The 11,272-nt window shown below is 34.6% G+C and overlaps 2 protein-coding genes across 3 annotated transcripts; both read right to left on the bottom strand.

The window, feature by feature from the left end:
- Nucleotides 1-338: 338 nt before the first annotated feature.
- LOC133669923 (protein terminal ear1-like) lies at nt 339-2,109 on the bottom strand. Its single transcript, XM_062090254.1, has 3 exons — nt 1,412-2,109; nt 721-862; nt 339-611 (listed from the first exon to the last, which is right to left on the bottom strand). Exons 1-3 carry the CDS (start codon nt 2,107-2,109, stop codon nt 459-461), a joined length of 993 nt encoding a protein of 330 aa, XP_061946238.1. The 3' UTR covers nt 339-458.
- A 1,048-nt stretch (nt 2,110-3,157) lies between these two features.
- Nucleotides 3,158-9,606, bottom strand: LOC133670001 (uncharacterized). Of its 2 annotated transcripts, none has more exons than XM_062090381.1 (6): nt 9,254-9,606; nt 6,688-6,864; nt 6,058-6,174; nt 5,738-5,887; nt 4,724-4,782; nt 3,158-3,604 (listed from the first exon to the last, which is right to left on the bottom strand). In XM_062090381.1, exons 1-6 carry the CDS (start codon nt 9,404-9,406, stop codon nt 3,469-3,471), a joined length of 792 nt encoding a protein of 263 aa, XP_061946365.1. In that variant the 5' UTR covers nt 9,407-9,606; the 3' UTR covers nt 3,158-3,468. The 2 variants fall into 2 exon arrangements, with proteins under 2 accessions (XP_061946365.1, XP_061946364.1); XM_062090380.1 differs by having other exon boundaries at nt 6,688-6,882; nt 9,254-9,600.
- Nucleotides 9,607-11,272: the final 1,666 nt, after the last annotated feature.

The raw sequence follows: 11,272 nt of genomic DNA, 5'->3' as shown, positions 1-11,272 counted from the left end.
TTCCCAATATCTCTCTCGTGATTTATTTTTTCTTTTCATTTTTTCCTTCAATTTTGAAATTTTAAATTGACTTTTAATAAATTTAATTATTTTAAAAAGGAAAGAAACATCACTACACCAGTGCCACAATTACTATTCTCAATTTAACATAATTGATACTGAAAAACATTATTATATTCAAATTATGATATTTTCCAAATATTTTTTTAAACCTACGTTATTCTCTCTATGTTATTTTTCAAAATCAATCCATCATCTAGTAGAGACCAAACTTACAAACCCGAACAGAACTGGTAGTAATTAGCAAGTATTAAACAAGAAACTGAAACTGAACTATTACAGTAGCCAAAGTAGCTACATAGGCCTGATATTGATGGGCACAAAATGACAATGACAAAAGCACACAATCTTGTTCTTGTCACGTCCTGGTCACCATATCTAATAGCTAGGCCGCATAGCTAGATTTTGTTACTAATACGTCTACCCACTGCCCTTTGCTCCACCACTGCCCTTGAACCATCTCTGGCTGGGCTGAAACTTACTGGTAAATACTCGTCAGAGTCGCATTCAAAAGTTGACTTCTCAAAATGCCTCACTAGCTGCTCCTTTCCCTGAGATCACATTTTCAAATCAAACCCCATACTGTTTAGATAAGAGAAATAATCAAGAGAGTCTTATGAGTGCTGCCTCTCAAGAAAAATACTCTCATGATTACCGTACCTGGAGCCTAGCACAGGCTATCTCACGTATCTTGCTGGACTGGAATACATCCCATGCTTGATGGTTGGCGGAAAGGTAAAACTTCCACGCAGCTCTTGCATCTGTGAAGTTAACAAAAGCATAGCCTTTGTTGGCCTCTCTCCTGCATCCCACCACAAATCCAGCATCAATTAAAAGTGATGGATGTTGTTTTAGTTTGTGTAGAGCCAATAAAGTTTCGCTTTTGTGAATAAATATGTATAAGAACTCTCAATTAAACCCAGCAATAAATGTTTCTGATGGGCAAAAGCAATTGGAAATTCAAGATCAAAAACATAAATGAAACGTACTCGAAGTCAATAGGCAGATACAGGAAATCGAAAGCTGACACAATTGCCTCCTTGGCAGAGTCAGAATTTTGATGCTTCTTTGCCTTTTCATTCTCCATCATGCAATGTCTGTCAAGGAATTCCATTAACATTTCACGGCTGCGAGAAAACAAGTGGAACTGTTAGGAGCGATTTTGTAGACATATAATATGAGAAACTAGAAAAAACAATTCAGAAAAATAAAGGGAGGCAACTTTGGTCTAATTTCGAACCGGATTAGTACTGATACGATACTGCATGCTTGATAAAAATCTAACAGAGTGTAGCTAATGAAGAAACCCCACTACACACAGATTCAAGGAGACAGAAAGTTAACCAATTACGTGTATCTGTTGGGAATGTTCCTGATCATAACTGTGGTATCTTGGCCATCGGGCAGCACAGGGAACACAGAATGCTTCTGCCTAGAATTGGCACCACCACAAGATCTCACGTTCCTTCCGGTGGAAGAATATTGACTCTCGCGATTTCTACTACTTCCACTAGACTTGGCTCTCAAATATTCCTTCTTGGCATGTTTTTTTTCGTGCCCTCTATACCTCCCTTCTCTCCCATTAAAAGAACCAACATATCTGCTACACTCTCCTCTCTTTTTACTTCCTGTGCTAACCCTTGCAGTCACCAACTGTTGCATGTCCTTTTTGGGCTCATCTTGGGCTTGCATTTCCTCAGAGACTGCCATGATAGGGCTTGGCTTGGTCAGTACTGTAGAGACCAAGAGGTTATGGTTGTGAGCATACGTAACGCAGTACTGTGCATTGCTAGGATATTGATAATCGGTGTCAGTATAGTAAGGATAAGGATGAGAAGATGGCCCTGATGTAGAGTAGCAGTGGTAGTAGTAATAAGATGATGGGTTTTGATTTATTGCAGGAAGAAACGAGAAATTTGGGAGATCTTGGTCACTATAGTTAACAACATTATGCGAATGTGCAACCATGTCGTTTTGAAGGTAACTATGAGGAAAGAACTCAGGTGCTTCTGGATTCAGGCTGGTACTGTTTCCATCAGTAGGAAACATGGAAGCAATTGATTACAGAGAGTGAAGACCGGTTTTTTAGTGCAACCTTTGAAGAATGGCGGGTGGCGAACACGCAAGTGAGCGGCAACGTCGTGTTCAAGAGTTACTTGTTCGGGAGTGGCGACCAGAGAGGTGGAAGTCGAAGAAAATCTCATGATTGCAATAGAAGGGAGCATTTAATGCACAGATATGATTACAAAATAAACAATTATATATATATGCGCCGAATGTTTGTGGCAGCAGCTTTATTTTGTACGTTTTTGTCAGAATTTTGATGTTTGATCTGCTACAAAAGCCTGGACGCAAGATTTCTCACCGATCATTACTTTATCCAAGGTCTAACAAGCAGTCTCATCATCAACGATTACAGCTGTGCTTAATTACCACCCGTTTGTCTGTCATCGTAGCGCTTGCGAGTTTAGTTACGGCTGTGGTTGTTATTTAGTTTTTTTTACAAAATATATATATATATATATATTGTAATAATATTTTTTATTTTTAAAATTTTATTTTTAATATTATTATATTAAAATAATATAAAAAACACAAAAAAAATTAAAATTATTTAAACAACAGCAATGTTTTGGTTCTTCTTTTTAAGCTGAAGGAGATTTAAAGAAATCGAGCCAAATACAGAACCCACCTCGTTCACATAAATGAAATCCGAGGTTCCGCGTGATGAGTCTTCTAGCGCCTAGCTTAGGAAATGGTGGGCTTGTTGGGAGAACTGGGACAAACATCTAAAACGCCATTCTAAGAAATATTTCAGACTACTATGAAGTTGTAACAATATAAAACTATGGTGAGGTCATGGTATGAAATGGAGAAAATAATTATGATTATATAGTGAAGAATCAGAGTTGCTGAACCGAGAAAACCAGAGTGGCGTTACTCCTGCTCTGGGAGCATGAAGACAACTGGTATTATTTCACTTCAATGGAAACGAGAAAGTAGCATGCATACATGTACTTCTGTGCGTTTTAAATCCATTGAAAGAGTAGAAAATGCTTTTCGGTTCATTACAATGTGATTCAATTAAGAAATAAAATAAGATCAATCACAAAATATTGATTGAAATGCTTGCCGTTGGCAAAACAGAAACAACATGATGCATGGAGGCATATTCAATGGGAAGGCATAGTTCTTGTCCCATATCCTCTACTAAAATCAGGTGAATAAGAACTTTTACGGTATCTATCCAACTATGTGGAGCAAATTGGCTCCATCACTGTTACAATAAGCATAAAGTCAACTGATTTCTCCCAATTCATTGCCTCATTTACAAGAAGAAAAAACAAAAAAGAATAAGCGACGTCCACCTCTCTTTTACAAAACAATGTATAGAATGAACAAATTGCTTCAGTCCAGATAAAAGAGAGTAACAATTTTCCGGAGATTTTTGGCCTCTTGACAAGTTTCCATGAGCAACCTGCTATCATGGAAGGCAAAGCAAATAACTTGTTGTACATGGGAAATAATGTCCATATTACACAGCCTGCAATTTCACCATTAAAAACCATCAGATAAATTCCGTTTATTATAGAAGATGCAGTCATTTTCCAACTTCAGCATTAAGCAACTTTGCAACCACTCTATAGAACTCCCCACCAATGCAGAACTCAACTGAGCAATTAATGAACTTGCAAACTAAAACCAACAGCCATGCTCATTCACTAGACTAAACATTTTAAACACTGCATGTCAAGCTTGCATTTCAGTTGAGCTCCTGTACCAGTTGAATCTACTTTGCTTTGCACGTGTAAGATCAAACAACTTGGCAAAATTTACAGACAATAAAAGTCAGGCCGATTTATTGGAATGCAACTGCCAATGGCTTGAGAAGGCAGTCCATCAATTTCAATATTTGTGTTGTATTATTTTGCATAAGTGGATCCAGAAAATCAGCATACTTGGTTATTGTTGTGGAGGCTTTATCAATCATCAAATCAAAATTAGTTCCATACGATACTGGTTCAAAATCCAAACCCCTTGTAAATTTGTTTGCTTGACATGGTTATGCCATTACAGTTCTCAGTAAAAAGGTCTCAATTCTAAAGCAGTAAATTTTGACTTAAAAGCAGGGAACTGCATAATTTTCAACCAAAGAACTTTCAGTTCTATTTGCGACACAAACCTTAATTTTCCATTCTTGGGGATCATGCTGTTAAATAAAACCATATACAAACGTAGAAATAACATGCATGAAAAGCAAAGCAAGGCAAATACTTTCTCACAGCTAATCTGTCAAATATTGTATGTCTACACGTGCAGAGAGAATTTTCAGCATTTAATGCTGAGCAACTCTGCATTTTATTTACGGTCAAAGCTTTCATCATTCAATACTTTTCACAGGCAACATGTTTATTAATCAAATCATTTAAAAGAGCAGAGAAACATTTCATTATCATTTCACCTTCGACAAATATGATATCATCCAGGATTCTTTATTTTGCTATCCTTGTTGGTTGGCATAATTTTTAAGGGTAAAAAAATCATTAACTGGGACAGATTCATAGGTAATTATTACATTACTGTAAGAGTACCCTCTCAAAAGAAAATGATGTAAAAAATAAAATACTGGAAGAATAACTGAAAATAACATGTTAGCACAAACCTGCTGGCTTCAATCAGTGGTAGATGGTCATTGTGAGGCTTCTCTATCACATTCTGCACCTGCAAATAAAAAAAAAAGCATAACCAGTTACCACAGCACCAACAGCTGCCATCAGCGATGGATATTATTATTTTTTCCTATTAACTCAATTTGGTGGATTCCTTTGAAGTTCTGTTTTTTTTTAATAAATAAATAAACAGGGATTCATAATAAACATATTCATAGGCCCCAGTTATTTCCATAAGAAGTCATGGTTCGTTAAATTGCAGACTCTTCTGCAACTAGCATCCAAATGGATGTACAGTCCCATTCACAGTATGTGAAGAACTTTATAGTAGAGCAACAAATTAAAAGTTTAATAAGCCAACAATAAGGATCTCTCTCCCTAAAGTAAAGTTGGTTTGCAAATATGACATAGTATTATCTTTGATGCCTAAAGTTTCCAAAGTGAATTGGCCAAAATTATAGACAAATTTCGCACTTAGGCTAATTGCTCTGTGTAAAATAGGAATCTTCTTTTGGTAGCCATATCTCCAAAAAGTGCCAGTACCTTAAGAACTTTGACTTTCAGTCAGATGATTGCAAACCAAACAATTCATAGCAAAAGATTTAGAATTGAATGATTGGGATCAAGGGAATATTTTGAACATCTAACTTCAACCCTAATCTATCCACAAAATGTACTTAGAAACTTTCAAAGAGAGGTGGGCTGAAATTTTACCATCTAATTTACTGTAAGCAATGACAATCTCTCAAAAAGTCACCTAATAGGTGAACAAATTAAATAGACTACAAGTTCAATGATGTCTGAAAGCATATCAAATTTTTGAGGTTACATTTCAGATGCTTTTTAACATGAATTCAATAACATAATTATGTGTATGGGTTTGGCTGCACAATGTTTTGAGATTTAAAACTTAACTATCATTAAAATACCCCTGCATGCACCCGAGGCTGAATAATGTCAGAACAGAGGGAATATTACATGAATGAATATCAAAACTAATTTCTTACTTTTGCCAATAGCTCCTGGCTCTCAGGTGGTTGTTTTTTCAAACTTTGAGGCAAGATTACTGTAAGTAGTTCAGGTTTTTCTGCTCTTAAAGCACCCCTTATAACAGCTGCATTAGTCCCAGATGCACCTGATGTATAAATATGGTTTTTCTGCAGGAAAAGAAATCATGTTGCATTTCAGGAAGATGAGAATCTCAGAAGAATTTACTTACATGGTCCACAGTGAGGCCGGTATCAAGTAAATTTCTAGAATGCTTAATGAGTATTCCAAGGAGACAAATAGAAATAAAATAAATGAGATTTATGCCATAGCATCTTACTGTTATAACCAAAGCATAACTGAGAATCTCAATAAGTTCTTGATGCATGAAGCCCATGTTCCGGGTTCCAAAAAACCCAATAGATCTTGGTCCTTGTTGTTGGATGGCCAATAACTCCTGCAAACAATTGTATATGCATATAAAACTTAACCTTTCAAACAGATATCCGAGGCCCTAAGGTATAGCACAATAGAAAAAAATGCTGGGGTGCTTGCAAAACTTGCAACCAATACAAAGAGAGATGAAATTTTACTATCTAAAATTTGTCCCCAAGAATCACATTAAAAAATAAAATAAAACTATCTATATAAAATGCCTAATATCAGACAGCAGATGATCACTTAATCATTGTTATGTCCATCATGGAAAATTTATTATGCAGGTCCTCTTGGTTGTTAGTGGTCCCAACCTTTAACTTGCAAGGGCATTTTTTAAAAAGTTGAGTACTATAACACATGATATCCCAAATTAGGCATCAGTAAACAATTTCTCAATTGTCAAACCCAGTATGTCAGTGGTGGAGAAATGATATTACTGTTGAAGAAGATGACAAGGTTGATTTTAACAATTAACTGCCAAAAATAAATTATGTTGACTGAAGAACAAGTTTGTAATGGAAAGATTACACACCTGTAGATAGTCTACATCAGGAACAGGTTTAAATTCTGACAACACAACTGTCCCTGATCCTTCCACAATAGTTTGGGCTTGTGTTGGAATTTGGCTGCCAGTATCTTCATTTGAACCAAACATGCACTCGATGTTCTCCTCATCAGCTTTCCAACTATCCATTTCCTGATCATTCCTCTTATGTCCACAAAGCCACTATTTCCATTACATAAAAACAGATTCCCTGGTAGTAAATCATTAGTGAAAACCAACTGCACACAGAGAGTGGTGATCAGACAAGCTCAAGCTCACATGAGCTTTGAGGCATGTTTCGTTAGAGTAGTCTGCTTGATCACGTGGCAAGCTCACGTGGCCTACTAGAAACAAATATTATCATCTCTTTCTTTTTTTTCCCCTCAAAATGAATATATTTTAAGACCTAGCAAGCTTACATAAAGCTTGAGTCTGTTTGATCACCCCCATAAAATCATACCACACTCAAAAGAAACATAAATTCACATAATATCAACTCAACTCAGTAAAAAGCAGCATATTTTACAAATCATAAATCTGAAAAAAGAGAAGGTTTTTGAAAGTGATATATAGAAAATCAGGGGAGTTGCCTTGCATGCAGAAAATTAAAGCCACATACTTGACTGGTGTCGCAGATCAGTGTGTATGCGAGTTTAATAATGAATGATAATTGGTTTTAGTAGGCCCAAAATTTTTTCCTTTGATAAATGGAAATTTATTAAAATGAAAGAAAACAAGTATAGGGTTATTTCACAAGCTACCTAAAAATGGTATGCTAAAAATACAAGACAGTCTACAAAATCTGGTAAAACATGGGGTAAAGATCAGCAGAAAGAGATTTTAATCTCACAAATAGAAATAAAGCCTCCAGTCAATTAAAAAATTATCCCATTTTTCTCCATCCCAATAGCCCACAGTAAACATACAGGTTCAATTATCCACACCATGCATCTTTTCTTACCATCAAATTCTAGGTTGATGGTGCTCAATAACCTGAATCACTTGTTTCTCACATGCCATGCCCACAACCCCAAGAAGCATTTATATGAATAATTTTTAGGGAAAGTTTGATATTTCAAAAAAACTTCCTTGCCCTTTTCAATCAAACAAGGATGGTTCAGATTTGATGCATTTGAGGAAAATCAAATTTTAAAGCAAATTAAGCAAGCTTCCTTCTATAACAAGTCCTTTTATTCATAGGCCCCGTGCATATCCAGCAAACAAGGAATATAAATTGTAATCTCTATTTCAACCAGATGAATCCAATTAATTCCCAAAGGAGGAGTGATAAAAGTGATATTTTTATGCAGCTTTCATGTCAACCCCGGAATCACAGATATTAATTAAGGATTCTTGCTCTTTTTTGTTTTCTCTTCAAAAAGCCACTCTTCATCTATCCTTTGATATCTAACTTTTCTGATAGACAGCATGGAGAACAAAATAATTGTTTCCACTCTTCTCCTTTTACCTTGATAGATTTAATTTTCTAACAGATTTTCTAACAGATGAAACACATTTACAAGAGCTTATAAAAACTTTATAAACCCTAGTTGTCAAGCAAGTAGTGAAAATTAACATGTTTATATCATGGCCTAAAAGAAGAATATTTGTTCTTCATTTATCCCTGTGCCCCCCACACCTTGTCAGTTCAGTGTTTACAGTTTCTTTCCAAGAACCTAAAACTGACACACAAGATTTAGAAGTATGATCAGATAAGCACTGTATTTGATGCAAAGACCAATGCAACATGCAATGTCCTATAAACTTTCAAGAACAGGCATTTACGTTAACATACAACATCAAATCAAACATATTTTTCATAGGCATTCCAAAATTTGATCTGCAAACCATATACAAAGAAAAAATACTTTTTGGTTACCCAATTATTAGCCAGTGATCTTCCCCAAACACTTACAGGGAATATTACCGTTTACTACTTGTGATTACATGCAAAGCTATCAACTTTCCTGTTTTCTTATAGAAGCAGACTGAATGGAACTTCTTCCTATATAGAATCATACAGACCTACGCTAATAAATAAATAGATAAAATTAACAGCTATAATAGCACCCAAAAAAGGGGGGGGCAATACAGCGGGAAAAAGCTAGTAAATTTAGTTAATCACGGATTTTAAATGTCAATCAGAACAAATTTTGAATGCAATTGAAGTTTATGTAACAGGAAACAATCATCAGAAAACATATTAGGAACGGAACACCATTATAGACCTTCACCTTCAAAAATCTTTCATTCAAATATCTAATACTTTCATCTCAAAACCTGTAACCAAACAACACGTCCTCTTCCAAAGTTTTGAGAGAGTAAAAGCTAAAAGAAACAAACAAGACCCACCTCTCAAACCCCAACACACACAAATGAGCACCATTTTTGTGGACACACAGCACAGCAAAAAACCCAATTCATCAAAGCTCAAAGAATCATAAATTTTGCAACTTAAAAAACCACTGCATATAAAACCAAAAAATAAAAATAAAAAAAATACGAACATTGCAAACAGATAGAGAGAGAGAGGGAGAGAGATAGAGGAGGGTACCGTTGGTTTAGAGAAAGAGAGGCTGTTTCTTCTTGCAAGACATGATTGGTTCAAATTAGGGATTGTTGTTGTTCTCAGGGATTTGGAGGGAAAACCTGTAACAGTAGAAGTGGTTAACAAAAGCCTCATAGCAGTAGGTAAGGCCGTACACATCTCTCTTCTCTTTTTTTTCCTTTTCTCTTCGCCAATCTCTCAAAGGTGATTTTATTTGAAGGCCGCCTTTCTTTTCTTCTTTGCTTTTTCTATCCTTGTTTTGTTATCTTGGACTAGAAAAACAGAGAGCGAGAGAGAGAGAGAGAGAGGATACTCTCTGTGAGAGAAGATGGAATTGAAAAAATTTGCAAGGAGATTTTTGAGAAAAAAGGTCACTTTCTATTCCGCCTTTGTTCTTTTTCCTTTTTAAGAGATTATTATTAAAAATATATTTATTAATAAAATTAGTAGCTTTGACTTGCACTGGAATCTAATCAAGGGTTTGCGTTGCAGCCGGGACACTAGCTTGGATGGACGGACAACATAGTCCTTAGATAAGCATAAGCTCAAATAGAGTGGTAGATACTTTTCGTTCTTCAAATTCATTTTACACGTGACATTGACTATTAATAGATATTTATTTACTTCACATCAAACTCTAAATCTAACTTCATGATTTTTTTTTCTTTTATTTATTTATATTTCTTGCTTTTTTTTTATTTTTTTCCACAATACAAGACTTGAACATAATATTATGCTCGACCAACATCAGTTCCTACTCTGAGAAAACTTGTTTGACTTACTATTAATCTCATGTTCAGTTAAAAGCATCGTATAAAATCTATGTCAACCTCTAAAACTAGAAGACATGTCGTCTAACCATTAAAATCCAAGTTTAATCAAAATATAATGCTAACTTAATAAAAATTCATTAACTCATTATTTGTATTCATTCAAAAAAAAAACATTTACACAAACATGCAGACGTAAAAAGATGCAAACACTTTTTTACAAAATAAAACAAACATTAATACAAAGCCAATAATAAATAAATAACCATGCATGAATAGTGAAAATATACATTATTTAGAATTTTGAATAGTAAATTCCTACAACCTACATGAAAGAAAAGAAAATAAAGAAAGAAAAAGGATCGAGCTTACCTTAGGGCAGTTCCAAATGAGGAAGAAGTTGTTACAGTTATTACTGGTGCCAGATATGGCAGTGTGCAAGTAAGGAAGGGGTTTTGTGGTGGTTTTTATCGTTCAATTTATTACAAGTAGAGTATTCTCGAGTGTTTTCAAAAAGTTGAGGAAGGATAAGATGACTGGAAGTAGTTGAGCTATTATAAGTTGTGTTTTTGGTTATTTATGTTAGTGTATATTTTTATAGTCAATTGATTAGTTATATGTGACTCTAACTTTGTTCATTTAAAATCATAATTGTTATTAATAAAGGTTTTTTATTTTTAATATTCATTTATGTTTGATTAAGTGCACCATTTAACAACGTGTCGTATTCCTGTAAAAATAAATATTTACACGCACATTTATCTATAATATTCATTTATGTTTGATTAAGTATATCATCTAATAATGTATCATGTGCATGTAAAACTAAATATTTACAATTAATTTTTTATATTTGAATGAAAAAGTTAGATTTACCCTCATGTATAATATAACAAAGATACCCACAAACTCTTATTCCTAATTTGTAAATCCTAACCTAAATTCTTAAATTTTGTCCATCAGTTCCCCACCTTAATCCTCCCCTTTCATTCTCAATTTTAAAGAAGCTCTATGATAACATCAATTTTTTTGTAGATATCAATCACGATGTAAGTTCATGACCCAATCTAGGCTAAATAAAAGAAAGTGATCCACAATCCTTCTGCGGACACACAAATTGCTCCTTGTTAAAGTTGTTATATGAATAAGAAAATGAATTGCTATAAAGGCATAACACAAAGTAAGGCTCAAGAAGAAGAATTGTCATTGTTATTAGAAGAATTTTGGTGGCCATGATCTTTTTTTACTTTAGCCT

This window comes from Populus nigra, chromosome 12 (genome assembly GCF_951802175.1).
Source record: "Populus nigra chromosome 12, ddPopNigr1.1, whole genome shotgun sequence".
Lineage (NCBI taxonomy): Eukaryota > Viridiplantae > Streptophyta > Magnoliopsida > Malpighiales > Salicaceae > Populus > Populus nigra.
This window is presented reverse-complemented; position numbering and strand designations above follow the sequence as displayed.

Bases quoted from the DNA above. Each gene is read 5' to 3' on its own strand.
- LOC133669923 (XM_062090254.1), bottom strand. From the start codon at position 2,109: ATGTTTCCTACTGATGGAAACAGTACCAGCCTGAATCCAGAAGCACCT. The intron at 863-1,411 runs GTAATTGGTTAA...GGTGGGATGCAG, and splicing joins AACATTCCCAACAGATACAC to GAGAGAGGCCAACAAAGGCT. The intron at 612-720 runs GTACGGTAATCA...ATGTGATCTCAG, and splicing joins TAGCCTGTGCTAGGCTCCAG to GGAAAGGAGCAGCTAGTGAG.
- LOC133670001 (XM_062090380.1), bottom strand. From the start codon at position 9,406: ATGTGTACGGCCTTACCTACTGCTATGAGGCTTTTGTTAACCACTTCT. The intron at 5,888-6,057 runs GTAAGATGCTAT...CTTTTCCTGCAG, and splicing joins GTTATGCTTTGGTTATAACA to AAAAACCATATTTATACATC. The intron at 4,783-5,737 runs GTAAGAAATTAG...TTTTATTTGCAG, and splicing joins GCCAGGAGCTATTGGCAAAA to GTGCAGAATGTGATAGAGAA.